The sequence below is a fragment of the Mobula birostris genome, chromosome 9 (assembly GCF_030028105.1).
Source record: "Mobula birostris isolate sMobBir1 chromosome 9, sMobBir1.hap1, whole genome shotgun sequence".
Classification (NCBI taxonomy): domain Eukaryota; kingdom Metazoa; phylum Chordata; class Chondrichthyes; order Myliobatiformes; family Myliobatidae; genus Mobula; species Mobula birostris.
Window position 1 is genome coordinate 55,394,351 of NC_092378.1, and position 15,403 is coordinate 55,409,753.

At 40.7% G+C, this 15,403-nt stretch overlaps 1 protein-coding gene across 1 annotated transcript in view; it reads left to right on the forward strand.

The window, feature by feature from the left end:
• The window catches only part of pphln1 (periphilin 1), a 132,495-nt gene extending 122,960 nt beyond the window's left edge, over positions 1-9,535 (forward strand). The window contains exon 10 of the mRNA XM_072268108.1: positions 7,732-9,535. Within this exon, the coding sequence (XP_072124209.1) occupies positions 7,732-7,926 (195 nt within the window). The 3' untranslated portion in view covers positions 7,927-9,535. The remainder of the gene's footprint in view (positions 1-7,731) is intronic.
• Positions 9,536-15,403: the final 5,868 nt, after the last annotated feature.

Consider the following 15,403-nt stretch of genomic DNA (forward strand, 5'->3'; position numbering starts at 1 on the left):
AACAGTGATTTACGCAAGGGATGTTTGAGATGAAAGGTTAGCCAAGAAGAAAACTACAATTGTTTAGTTCTTTAATTTCACGACTTTAAAGAAAACAACTTTTGTAAATACAATGTCTAACAGAGTTTGTTAACTGTATTTTTTTTATTGTATCCTAATTAATTGCTTATTTTCCCTGAAACTCATTTATTCTTCAGGAAATGCAAAGGTCATGATTTTAAACAAAGTATAGTGACTATTTGCACTGCCACTGGACAAGAACACACAACAATTCGAGTACTGTTCACCAGGGAAAACTGAGTACTGTTTGCTAGTGAAGCAGTCCTGATAATGCAGTGTGTGTGGTCTAAGATTAAAGATTACTTTTTACCTAAAAACACAAGAGATGCAGGAATATTGAGCAAAAAAAAAACAAACTGCTGGAGAAACTTAGCAGGACAGGCAGCATCTGTGGAGTCAAATAGACAAATGAAGTCCTTATGAAGGATTTCGACCTGAGTTGTCCACTATCCATTTCCATCAAAAAATGCTATCTGTCCCAGAGATTTTCTAGCAGTTTGACTTTTGCTTTCTACTTGTTACTTGACGGTTCATGATATTACAGTATCCATTTGAGTTAAAACACACCAACATTATTGTTAACCTATACTTGTAATTTTACTCCATAAACTGATGAATAAATGTGTTCGTTTTTGATTTTCTATGTAATTTAGATTCCACATTTGAACCCGTTATTCTTTTGCTATCATCTAGGTTGGGCCTTTATCTGAGCAAACTCTAAATAATTTTGCAAGTTTTCTGATTTGTCAGAAAAGCTGTGCAACTGTTTTACTAACTGGATGTACTCTCATGTTGTGCTGTAATTTTGATCTGAAACAAAACAATAAACATTTTATTAAGTAGTGTCCTAGATTATAAATACAGTAGATTCAATAACTGGAAAAATGAATAAATGAAAGGCCAAAGCAACATATCACTGACAACTGAGGGATCTCACAAAGGAAGGAGATGGACAGATAAATATAGTGAAATAGTCATTTAAATTGGTAGACTGGTTTATTTTTGACACATGTACCAAGGTACAATGAAAAGATTTGTTTTGCTTGCCTTTCATACAGATCATTTTACATCGGTCCATTGAGGTGATACAAAGAAAAACACTCACAGAATTCAAAATAAAATGTTACAGAGAACGTGCAGTGCAGACAGACAAAGAGTGCAAGGGCCATGAGGTAGATTGTGGGGTCTAGTCTATCTTATACTGAGGCACTTGTAATCTTATGACAGTGGAATAGAAGCTGTCCTTGAGCCTGGTGGTAAGTGCTTTAAGGCTTTTGAATTTTCAGCCTGAAGGGAGAGGAGGTGAAGAGAGAATGTCTAGATTGGGTGGAGTCTTTGATTATGTTGGCTACTTTTCAGAGGTAGCAAGAGAACTGTAGATAATCAGTGGAAGGGATCCTGTTTTCCATGATGTGCTGAGCTGTGTCCACAACTCATAATTTCTTGCGGTTTCCATACCAAGCAGTGATGCATCGGGAGAGGATGCATCTATAGTGCACCTGTAAAAATTGGTGAGGATCTAAGGGGCTTGGCCTTCGAAGGAGTAGAGCTGCCTTCTCGGCCATAATGTCTAAATAGCTGGAACCAGACAGGCTATTAGTGATGTTCGCTCCCCCCAACCTCAGCAGCACTGATATAGTGCACCACTCCTTTTCCTGAAGCTCTTTTGTTTTACCCACACTGAAAGGTTGGTGTTATGATACCATGTCAGTAAGCACGTTACCTCCTTGTACTTTGACGCGTAGTTATTTGAGATGCAGCCCGCTGCAGTGGTGTCATCTGCAATCTTGTAGATGGAGTAAAGCAGATCTGGCCATGCAGTTGTGAGTGTACAGGGAGTAAAGAATCAGTCTGAGGACACACGGCATTGTGTGGCAGCAGCGTTGAGGATAATCGTGATGGAGGTATTGCTGCCTGTCTTTACTGATAGGTGAGGAAGTTGAAGGAGGTGTTGAATCTGAGGAAGAAGAGTTTCCAAGAACATCCCCATCCTCAATGATGACAGGGAACACCAACCATTATCTAGCATAGCCAAAGGTGGCAAATGGATATCTAAGATCTTCATCATCACAGAACATAATTTGATCCATGGTGGGATATGAAGAAATGGCTGAGAGGACTGGATACAGGAGAAACTTAAGAGACTAGGCAGTATTCCAGCTGTAGGACTAAAGACCTGCTCACCAGAGATAGCTGCACCACTCCTCTAGCCAATTTATTCCAGTACTATATCAATACTGACATCTACCCGATGATGTGGAAAATTACTCAGAGGCACTCTTTTTGTAAATCTAATTAAGCTAATTACCGGCCAGCTCGTCTACCCTTAAACATCAGCAATGCGGTGCAAGCTGTTGACAACAGTGCTATTAAGCAGCACTTTCATACAGATTGATACACACAAAATGCTGGAGGAACTCAGTGGGTGAAACAGCATTAACTGAAATGAGCAAGCAGTCAATGTTTCTGGTCTAGGCCCTTTATCAGGACTGGAAAAGGAGGAGGAAGGTGCTGGAGTAAGAAGGTGGGGGAGGGGGGAGGAGGACGAGGTAGAGGGTGCTAGGTTAAGCCAGGTGGGTGGGGAGGGGCTTGAAGTAAGAAACTGGGTGATAGGTGGAAAAGATAAATGGCTGGAGAAGAAGGAATCTGATAGGAGACGAGAGTGGACCATGGGAGAAAGAGAATATGGAGGAGCACCAGGGGGAGGTGATAGGGAGGTAAGCAATAGAGGTGAAAGGCTAGACTGGGGAATAAAAGAAAATAGAAAGGCGGGGGAATAACCAGAAGGAGAATCTGACATGCATGACCTTGTTAGAGGCTACCTGGAAAGAATATGAGGTGTTGCTCCTCCACCCTGAGAGTGGCCTTGTAGCGGCAGAAGAGGAGGCCATGGACTGACTTGTTGGAATGGGGATAGGAAATAAAATGTTTGGCTACTGGGTAATTCAGCTTTTTGCTGATGGACTGGAGGTGCTCAACAAAGTGGTCCTCCAATTTACAATGGATCTTACTGATGTTGAGGAGGCCGCATCAGGAGCACTGAATACAGTAATGCTGGGTTTTTGGTGTAATCATGGGTATTCATGTATATTTGAATGACAATTAAACTTGAAACTGGAATAGATTATCCCAACAGATTCACAGATGAAATGTTGCCACACCTGAAAGGACTGTTTAGGTTCTGAATGGAGGTGAGGGAGAAGGTGGATGGGCAGGTGTAGCATTTCTGTCACTTGCAGGGATATGTGCCAGGAGGGAGATTGGTGGGAAGCCACGAAAGGACAAGGAAATCCAGGAAGAAGCAGCCTTTGTGAAGAGTGGGGTTGGGGGGAGAGATTGGAGGTAAGGATGTGTCTGGAAATGGCAGAAGTTGTGGAGAATGATCTATTGGATGCGGAGGGCCGGGGGTCCACACAGATTACCTGTTGAACATTGCTTGTTTAGGGTTATACTATGACCACTCATTCCCTAAACTACATCTCAGCCTTGGTCCAAGCAAGGACCAAAGATCTAAATACCAGGGGGCAACAGAAAGTGACTGTCCTTGATATGAAGACAGTATTTAACCATGATTGATGTTAAAATAGTGCATAATGAAGAAGGTTGTCAAATTTTATAGACCAGCTAGGCAGAGAAATGGCAGGTGGACTTTAATCCATACAAGTGTGAGGCACTACAGTTTGGGAGGATAAAATTAAGAGGAAAGTACGCTATAAATGTCAGGGCCTTTAAGGGCATTGATGTACAGAGGATCTTGGTGCAGTCCATTAGCTCCCTGAAAGTGGTAACACATGGAGATGGTGGTAAAAAAAGGCTTCATTTTATCAGAGCTTTGAATATAAATGTTGGAAATCACGTTGCAGCTGTATAAAACTTCAGCCAGGCCACACTTGGAGTATTGTGTGCATTTTTTGTTCCATGTTGCAGAAATGGTGTGGAGGCTTTGGAGAGGGTGCGGAAGGGATTCACAAGGGCATTGCCTGGGTTAGAGGCTATGAGGAGAGCTTAGATAAAATTGGTTTATTTTCACTTGAGTGTCAGAAGCTGAAGGAGCAATCTGGTAGAGGTTTATAAAATTTTAAGAGGCATAGGCAGCATAGATAGTCTTTTTCCCGGGGTGGAAATTCAAATACCAGATGGCATAGTTTTAAGGTGAGAGGGAGAAAGTTTAAGGAAGATGTATGAGGTGAGTTTTTTTGCACAGAGGGTGGTAAATGTTTGGAATGTATTGCCTGGGAAAGTGGTAGAAGCAGAATTACAGCCATTTAGACAGGCACATGAAAAGGTAGGGAACAGAGGATATAGACCATATACAGATAGGTGGGATTAGTTTTGTTTGATGTCATGGTCAATACTGATATGGTGGGCTGAAGGGCATGTCCCAAAGCCCACCAGTAAAACTGAGATCAATGAGAAAGAAACAAAGGGAAAATGCATCAGTGGTTGGAGTCATCCTTTTATAAAGGGACGTGGTTTGTTTGATGAAGGTAAATCATCACAGCTCCAGGCATCTCTGCTGGAGTTTCTCGGAGCAATGTATTGGACCTGGCCACCTATAAATGCTTCATTAATGACTACTCTTATCAAATGTCATAAGATGTTTGCAGAAGACTGCACAATACTCATTCCTCAGCGAATGAAGCAGACTGTGTACGTGCCGTTTGAGTGTGGACTGATAAATGACAATTAACAGACATACCACATATGACCATCTCCGACGAGTCTGACCACTAATCCCTGACATCCAGTGATAGCCTTGCTTTATTCCACCACCATCAATATCCAGGGATGTCACCACTGAGCAGAAATTCATCCAGACCAGCAACGTCAAACTGTAATGCAAAAATAGGTTGAATGCTTCGTATCCTGTGGCAAGTGACACATTTCACTGACACCCATCAGCATAGATCAGGAGTATGATAGAATTGTTGGATTATGGTCTAAATTGCTACTTAAATTGTTAATCTTCTTGTTCTGTAACTTCCTTATGCTTCCTGTCATTTTTATATAATCACCTACTCTGAAGGTGTGACAGAGCTGGTTGGCGATGCTAATTCTCCCACTAACCTTGCCCCTTTGCCTGGTTAGTTACTCTTCCTTGTTCTGTCGCTGGTCTAGTTTCCCGTGTAGCTTACACACTTTGCCCTCCTGTTCTGCAGTTCTTGGGAATTCACTGTTTACACACCCCAACAGTAAAACAATCGCTAGTTTGGCTAATCCAAACAACCCGTTCAGTTAACATGCTCTATTGGTTTTATAACTCAAAAAAATAAGGATTCTTGACACAGGCATTCCAAACAGTTTCAGTTATTTTCAGTCGCAGTGTTACGTCAGTTTATAAACAGCAGAACAGCCCCAAAACACCTGAGGGAGAGTTTGGGGTGTTCTAAAATAATGGCTGGGTTAGTGGGAGCCAGAACACTACACCCTATGCAGGCAGTTTTAAATCCTCAGTTTGGCTTTGCTGAGAGGTGTGGAGGTTGGATTTGACGTTGACTAGTTATATTGGAAAGTTCACAACAAAGTGTGTTGTGGAGAAAGCCTCTATATATTTGTAAATTTTTGTACATGTTTGCTCTCATTTGTCTATTTGTAAATACATATTTTTCTTAACAACTTTTGCTCTTTTTTTGTCATCTGGCACTAAATAAAACCCCTTGCACTAATATACTATTGCGGCTTACCATCTGTTTATTTTCAACGGGTCGGGCATGCCTACCCACACCTGATAGCAAGGTGTGACAGTAAGTTTTCAGTGGATTTTCAGTCATTTGTTGTATAGCTGGTTCTATATCTCTGTAGTTTCTTTGTGAGCCTGATAGGTCATGGCAGCCTAAATCAAGACTTCTTATCAGGGAGAACTCCCTTATCTAATCAGCTTCAACTAGTTCGCAATATAGAGAACACAAGGTCCAGCCCTTTGTTACTTGCTGTTGTTACTTGCCTCGCTGGTACAAGCTGACACTATCTGTACTTCGATGAACATCTACTAAAACAGCTGCAAACTGAAGATTTGCACCACAGTCTTGACTTCCAAAGAACCTTCTGAACAATATCATCTCCAGATCCAAGGGAATTCTCCTTATTTGCTTAGATGAATGCTGTGCTAACAACTTGAAAGCAGCATGACTCCATCCAGGACAAAGCAGCCTGATTCACTGGCACCTCATCGTACCCCAAACATCTATTACCTTCACTCCACTATTGGCACACAAAGTGGTTGCTGTGGCTAAACTATAAATTGTAATGTATTTACTTGCCTATCCTACTCCAACAGTACTTCCCAAACCCATGGCCTCTACTACCAAGAAGGGTGAGGACAGAAACCATATGTGGACACGAGTACATGCAGGTTCTCCAGGTTACACAATTGAAAATGTATTGCCAATTCTTTGTTATCTCTGGGTCTAATTCCTGTAAATTTTCTATCCACTGTTATAGTATATTCACCAGAAGGGCTGGAGTGCTTCAAGGGGCCTCTCTACCAATTTTCTCAAGGCAATTAGAAATGGGCAATAAATGCTGGCCTCGGCAGTGCATAAAGATTCTGAAAGTTATTTTAAAAATGGTTGTAAACTGTTAATATACAGTAGTCAGAGACAGTTCTTAGACTACTCTATTTCTAGTGTTCTGAGCAACAATGTAAATATACCTGGAATGTACTTTAAAGTACTGCAGAAAGGTTAGCTGATAATGCATTTGAGACCATAAGACATAGGATCAGAATTAGCCAATTTGGTCCATCGAGACTGATTTATTTTCCTTCTCAATGCCATTCTCCTGCCTTCTCCCTCATAACCTTTGACTCCCTAACTAATAAAGAACCTATCAACCTCCGCTTTAAACATACCCAACAACTTGGCCTTCACAGCCTTCTATGGCAATGAATTCCACATCTGGCAAGGATTTCATAAAGAGTGTCGACAATGCCCTCTTCACAGGTCAGCTTAGTTCTGACTTCGGTGCCTGCACAATTAAATGAACATCATTGAAAGGTTGGCAGTCAGATATCAATATTTGATTTACCATTTCTTAGAGACACTCAACAACAAGTCCAACAGTAAAGCACTGAGTTGAACTGACTGCACTTTATTTGAATAGGGTCACCAATCTTAATTAAAAAGATATTTTCAGTTAATACCTAATTTTAAAGATAATTTGGGGTAAATTTATTTTTAGTGTTTTTGATTAGTTACATCCTTAGAATTGCTTTACATGTCCCTGATTATTGGAGATGTTTAAGAACAGTTAAAAAAGCCATTGGAGCTATGAGCTTCATGCAGTAGCTAATCATTAATGCCAGGTTATTACCACAGAGCCACAAAAGGCAAGTGCAGCTCCAAGAAAAGTGTAGAGAGCGTGTGTAGGCAGCAGATCAGATTGATGAATGATCATCACACTGAAATGTTTACTCTGTTTCTCTTCCTAAAGTGTGCCTTAATAATTGCTTGAATTTTAAAAGGCATTGCAGCCTTAGGGGAGCTTTCGTATGTTTTTGAATTCTTTAAAATAAGCATTTACTCTGCAAGATATAGAGTATTAATGTGAAAGTATGTATAAATTTATAGCACACCCATTTTTTATTGCAAATGTAGTTCCAAAATTTACTAAATTGTGTTGCATCAAAGTATTAAAATCAACTTTGCTAATAATTTATTTGTTTACTTTCAGGTTTATAGGCAAGATTGTGAAACTTTTGGCATGGTTGTTCAAATGCTCATTAACAAAGATCCATCATTGGAAAACACAGTACAATTTGCACTAAGAGAAAACTTGCGTGAGATAGAAGATCGTTGCACTGAGGAGCTCAAAAGGTTCATCACCCAGTATGATTCTGCTCCTGGAGACAATACAGCAAATTTATAATTCCAAGACTTGGGTGCTTGATAAATCGCCTGCTTTTGTTCCAACTCCATTTTATACGAACTATAATCAACAAGCTTATACTGGTGTACATGGAGTCCATCTGCCATTGAATATATTGCATTCCTTAAGCTGAAACGCTAGATATGTTTAATAAGTTTTATGGGTGGTGAAACAAATCTATACTGACGTCAGTAATATGTTCCTTATATAATATTATCATAATTGGAGTGTATTTCTGAAATCAATATGGGTTGGATTCAAAAATAGAATATTTTGGTGTATGTAAAACATGTTATATAATTCCAATGGAAAAACATAAAGGAATATCACAAGTTTGGTTTCTACAATAGGATCTCATCGTTTATGTAATTTTGTCTCTAGCACCTTAGTTTAGATTAATAAAAAAAAAGATTTGACTTTATTTAAAAGTTAGAAACTTTTTTGTTGTTTCTATGGTTGTGTACTGAAATGTAAAAAAGAGAGGAAAAAATACTAGTTCTCTTGATGACATACAGTATCGGATAACACACTGCCCAGTTTACTTATAAGCTGTAAAAGGCTGGAAGAACAGTGGAAAAATTACATTTGGCTTCGGTACCTTGAGCAACAGAGAAACAAACCAGGATTCCCAGTTCTGAATTGTACACTTATGATCCAATGTGTGTAAATGCCTGATAGATCAGATTAGATCAAGGATACAAGTGATATGTCACATGTGCTAACAGGGAATGTACATGAAGAATGGACCCTGGTGCAGGGGGTATGAGGGCAGTTTGTATTGACAAAAAAGCACTGAGAGAAGTCACCAGTTAAGTGGAAAAAAGTCCACAATAAGAAAGGCTTTGTAAGTTCAGGTCCTAGAATATTACTTTAAGTGAATTTTTATACTCATGCTCACTATTCCCAATCTACTTATATTTTGGATATGTCTGCATCAATTAGAAATATGATCAACAAACAGACAAGGTACTGGCCACATTATACCAAATAAACAGTGTTAAGAGGGGAAGTGCACCATTAGGGATAATCTAATGCTGTACTATGGAGAAAATGTACATAACTGAGAAGACATTAGAAATTGCATCAATCTACTGCAGCCTAATATTTTCATTAGCAGTGTTAAGTTTGGATTTCTGTGTAGTAAATGCTTTTACTGAAATTAATGAAATGGATATATTAAAACATTGAAGTAAAATAGTTCTGGTTTTACTTTTGAGAAGCGGTAAGAAGACTAAACTTGATTCAGTGATGACAGGAGGCGTACATTTCCTAACAAATTATTGTTAAAGCCAGACCATTCCTTCTGTTTACATGCTGCAGGGAACAAAGCATTGTAATGCCGATGTAAAGGTATGTTCATGTAGTTTAATGGTGCAAATTTTGTCTTTGTCTGAGCAATTTATGTCTGGATCAAATGTCTTTGTTGGAATGAAAAACTGTTTTTCCCCAAATGTAGAAATCCTTTGCAATATGAACGTTAGCAGTCATAGCTGAAGGAATGACGTCCAGCACACATTACAGACCATAATGTGGCAGATGACAGGATGGTTGATATGGAAAAAAATTCCTCTTCTAAACTTTGGTTTACAATGCATTTGGTATAAAATAAAGTTGGTCTATACCTGTTTTTCTAATTTGTTTGTGAAACAATAAGAGAAGGCAGTGAGCAGAAATTACAAGATATGTTTGGTTTTGTATGCAATAATTTTTAATTTTGGAATTGGGTTATTATTGTCACATGTACCGAGGCACAGTGGAAAAATTTGCTGTGCGTATTGTCTGCACAGATCATTTCATTATCACAGCGCAAGGTAAAACAATAACAATGCAGAATGAAGTGTTTCAGTGCAGAGAAAATGCAGTGCCAGTAGAGAGTAAGGGGCAAGGCCATAACGAGGTAGTTTGTGAGGTCAAGAGTCCATTTTAATTGTACTAGAGAACCATTCAATAGTCCTGTAAAGTAGTAGAAACTGTCCTTGAGCCTGGTGGTACATGCTTTTAGGTTTTTGTATCTTCTGCCTGATGGCTGGGGGGAGTGGAGAAAAAAAAAAGTCGGAGAATCCTTTCAGCTAATTGAAAAGCTCTAAAATGGTGTCTTGTAGTGTTTCCTTCAAGGTTTATTTCATTGATGAAGCTTTGAGTTGGTTTTTGTTGCATAACATTCAAGGCTGCTATAGCATCCATATAAGACCATAAGACCTAGGAGAAGAATTTGGTCTATAGGCCCATTGAATATGCTCCACTATTCTATCATGGCTGATTTATTATCCCTCCCAACCTCATTCTGCTGCCTTCCCTGTTACTAATTAAGAACCTATCAACCTCTGTTTTAAATTTACCCAATCACTTGGCCTCCACAGCTGTCTGTGGTAATGAATTCCACAGATTCACCACCCACTGGCTAAAGAAATTCCTCATCTCTGTTCTAAAAAGACGTAATTCTATTCTAAGGCCTCTGGTCCTAGAGTCAAGCACTACTAGCGATAGCTTATCTACGTTCACTCAATCCAAGCCTTTCAATATTCAATAGGTTTCAGTGAGATTCACTTCAAAGTTCTAAACTCCAACAAGTACAAACCAAAAGCCATCAAATGCTCCTTGTAAATTAGCTCTTTCATGTGAGCTAAGACATGAGAGAATAGGACCAATCAAGTGTGACAGTGGAAAAGTGTGTATGGAACCGGAGGAGACAGTGGAGGTACGTAATGAATACTTTGTTTCAGTACTACGGAAAAGGACCTTGGCAATTGTAGGGATAACTTACAGCAGACTAAAAAGTTTGAGCCTATAGACGTTGAGAAAGAGGATGTGCTGAAGCTTTTGGAAAGCATCAAGTTGGATAAATCACTGGGACCGGATGAGATGTACCCCAGGATACTGTTGCGAGGTAAGGGAGGAGATTGCTGAGCCTCTGGCAATAATCTTTTCATCATCAATGGGGATGAGAGAGGTTCTGGAGGATTGGAGGGTTGCAGATGTTGTTCCCTTATTCAAGAAGGGGAATAGAGATAGCCCAGGAAATTATAAACCAGTGAGTCTTACTTCAGTAGTTGGTAAGTTGATAGAGAAGGTCCAGAGAGGCAGGGTATATGAACATTTGGAGAGGCATAATATGATTAGGAATAGTCAGCATGGCTTTGTCAAAGGCAGGTCGTGCCTTATGAGCCTGATTGAATTTTCCAAGGATGTGATTAAACACATTGATGAAGGTAGAGCAGTAAATGTAGTGTATATGGAACTCAGCAAGGCACTTGTTAAGGTACCCCATACAAGGCTTATTGAGAAAGTAAGGAGGCATGGGATCCAAGGGAGCCTTGCTTTGTGGATCCAGAATTGGCTTGCCCACAGAAGGCAAAGAGTGGTTATAGACAGGTCATATTCTGCATGGAGGTTGGTGACCAGTGGTGTGCCTCAGGGATCTGTTCTGGGACCCCTTCTCTTCGTGATTTTTATAAATGATATGGGTGAGGAAGTGAAGGGATGGGTTAGTAAATTTGTTGATGACACAAAGGTTGGGGGTGTTGTGGATAGTGTGGAAGGCTGTCAGTGGTTACAGTAGGATGCAACTGGGCTGAGAAGTGACAGATGGAGTTCAACCCAGATAAGTGTGAGGTGGTTCATTTTGGTAGGTCAAATATAATGGCAGAATATAGTATTAATGGTAAGACTCTTGGTAGTGTGGAGGATCAGAGGAACCTTGGGGTCCATGTTCATAGGACACAAAGCTGCTGCGCAGATTGACTCTGTGGTTAAGAGGGCATGTGGTGCATTGGCCTTCATCAACCATGGGCTTGAGTTCGAGAGGTAATGTTACAGCTATATAGGAGCCTGGTCAGACCCCTCTTGGAGTACTGTGCTCAGTTCTGGTCACCTCACTATAGGAAGGATGTGGAAACCATAGAAAGGGTGCAGAGGAGATTTAGAGAAGTGTTGCCTGGATTGGGGAGCATGCCTTATGAGAATAGGTTGAGTGAACTTGGCCTTTTCTCCTTGGAGCGATGGAGAATGAGAGGTGACCTGATAGAGGTGTATAAGATGCTGAGAGGCATTGATCATGTGGATAGTCAGAGGCTTTTTCCCAGGGCTGAAATGGCTAACACGAGAGGGGGCACAGTTTTAAGGTGCTTGGAAGTAAGTACACAGGGGATGTCGGGTAATTGTACACAGAGAGCGGTGAGTGTGTGGATTAGGTTGCCGGTGACTGTGGTGGAGGTGGATACAATAGGGTCTTTTAAGAGACTTCTGGATAGGTACATGGAGCTTGGAAAAATAGAGGGCTGTGGGTAACCCTAGGTAATTTCTAAAGTAAGTACATGTTTGGCACAGCATTGTGGGCCGAAGAGTCTGTATTGTGCTGTAGGTTTACTGAGATAAAGGCTTAGGAGATCCACATATTTTTGATCACGTGATAAAATCACCTGATGCTGTGCCCTGCCTCAGTGAAATAAAATAATCAAGGTTAGTTAAATGGGTTCATGGCTTAAGTTCTGAATGGCATATTTTGGTTCTCCTCCCACCCTCTGAATCATTTTCAGTCTTTGATCACTCCAATCCATTGGGTTACCAGCCGCTCTCAGGCCATTAGTGAAGGATTTCTGGAGTGACAGATACATAATGAAGCGGTTTCAGTTGTTCAGTCCAACTCAGCTTCCAAATGGAATTCACTGCCATGAAGGCTGATAATAGCTTGAGTCTTGAAATCATCCATTGCCTAGCAAAATTACGGCCAGGCTCTCTGAAATACCTTGATCCTCTGTCCATACATACTGTGCCTATAAAAAAAGTATTCAAAACCGCACCGCGCCCCCCCCCCCCGGAAGTTTTCATGTTTTATTGTTTCACAACATTAAATCACATTTGATTTAATTTGGCTTTTTTGACATTGATCAACCGAAAAATAATTGTTTGCAGAAGTACTCATACCTATGACATACCAAATTATCACTGGTGCAGCCAATTGGTTTTAGAAGGCACATAATTAGTTAAATAGAGATCTGTTTTTGGAGACCTGTGTGCACTGAAGGTGTTCATTTGACACCTGATAGGTGTAAAAATATACCTGTATCTGGAAGGTCCAACTGCTGGTGAATCAGTATCCTGGCAAAGACTACACCATGAAGACAAAAGAACACTCCAAGCAACTCTGCAAAAAGGTTATTGAGGAGTCAGGAGATGGATACAAAAAAATTTCCAAGTCACGGAATATCCCTTGGAGTACAGTTAAGTCAATCATCAAGAAATGGGAAGATTATGGCATAGCTGTAATTCTGCATAGAATAGGCCATCCTCAAAATCTGAGTGACCATGCAAGAAGGAGACAAGCAAGGGAGGCCACCAAGAGACCTATGGCAACTCTAGAGGAGTTACAAGCTTCAGTGGCTGAGATGGGAGAGACTGCGCATACAACTGTCGTCTGGGTGCTTCACTAGTTGCAGCTTTCTGAGAGAGTAGCAAAGAGAAAGCCACTATTGGAAAAAACTCACATGAAATTTCAGTTAGGGTTTGCCAGAAGGCATGTGGGAGTTTCTGAAGTCAGCTGGAAGAAGGTTCTATGGTCTGATGAAACCAAAATTGAGCCTTTTGGCCATCAAACTAAATACTATGTTTGGTATAAGCCAAACACCACACATCATCAAAACACATTTTCCCTACCGTGAAACGTGGTGGTGACTGCAACATGCTGTGGGGATGCTTCACCACAGCAGGCTGTCAAAGGTAGAGGGTAAAATAAATGCAGGTAATTACAGGGAAATCCTGGAGGAAAATATAATGCAGTCTGCAAGAGAACTGCAATTTGGGAGATTTGTTTCCCAGCAAGGCAATGACCCCAAGCATAAAGCCAAAATTACACTGGAATACCTTAAAAACAGCAACATCAATGTACTTGAGTTGCCAAGTCAGAGTCTGGACCTCAATCCAATTGAGAATTTGTGGCTGGACTTGAAAAGGGCTGTTCACTCATGATTCTCATGCAATCTGACAGAGCTTGAGCAGTTTTCTAAAGAAGAATGGGGGAAAATTGCAGTGTCCAGATGTGCAAAGCTGATGAGAGACATATCTACACAGACTCAAGGCTGTAATTGTCACCAAAGGTGCATCTATTAAATACTGACTTGAGGGGTGTGGATACTTATGGAATCAATTATTCTGTTTTGAATTTGTAATTAATTTAGATCACTTTGTTGAGATCTGTTTTCACTTTGACACGAAAAAGTCTTTTCTGTTGGTCAGTGTAAAAAAAAGCCAAACTAAATCCACTGTGATTCAATGTTGTAAAACAAAACTCCGGGGGGGGGGGGGGGGGGATGATTAATTTTTATAGGCTCTGTATTTTTCTCCAGAATTCTCCCAAGATGTAACTGCTTGTTGGGTATCACTTTAAGATCATTGCCTTTCCAAAGCCAGAAAAAGACCAACTATAGCTAAGTGCTAAGAGGGCTTGAGATGTTTTTTCAATAATTGATGCTTCAAAGATCCCCTGACAGTGATTGATGTCTTTCTGTGGATCCAGCTTGCTTTTATCCATGACACAGAATGAATGATTACTGCCCTGCCCTGACCAATTCCATCAAAATGAATTTAAAGGTTTAGTCGCAAACAACAGGAATTCTGCAGATGCTGGAAATTCAAGCAACACACATAAAAGTTGCTGGTGAACGCAGCAGGCCAGGCAGCATCTCTAGGAAGAGGTGCAGTCGACGTTTCAGGCCGAGACCCTTCAACGCAGCAGGCCAGGCAGCATCTCTAGGAAGGGGTGCAGTGGATGTTTCAGACCGAGTCCTGACGAAGGGTCTCGACCTGAAACGTCGACTGCACCTCTTCCTAGAGATGCTGCCTGGCCTGCTGTGTTCATCAGCAACTTTTATGTGTGTTATTTAAAGGTTTAGTGACCATTTTGGCTGTGTGAGAAATAAAGACAGTAGTTTTCCTCTACATCATGGAAATTAATTTATTCTGGAGACCAGATCCCAATACCAATGTCAAGCAGTAAACTGGGTCTGTAACACATGTACCTGACATATATCAAATAACACTTCAATCAATCCATTCAGGCATTTTCCAGCCTCCTGATCCCACCATCCAATTTAGATGCCCTTTCCCTTCTTTTGTCCTGCCTTTAGGGAAATGTATGGTCATGCGCTGAAGGAATTAAGGTGTAGCAACACACACCCAAAATGCTAGAGGAACTCAGCAGGTCAGGGAGTATCTGTGGAAATGAATAAACAGTTGATGTTTTGGACCTACAGTCTTCATCAGGACTGGGAAGGAAGAAGAAGGTGTGGAGAAGGGAAGGAGTACAAGCTAGAAGGGGATAGGTGAAGACAGGTGGGTGGGGGAGGGGGTATGAACTGAGAAGCTCAGAGGTGATAGGTAGAAAACGTAAAAGACCTGAGAAGAAGGAGAGTGTACTATTGGATAAAAGGAAGGAGGAAGGGCACCAGAGGGAGGTGATTGGCAGGTGAGGAGAAGAGAAGAG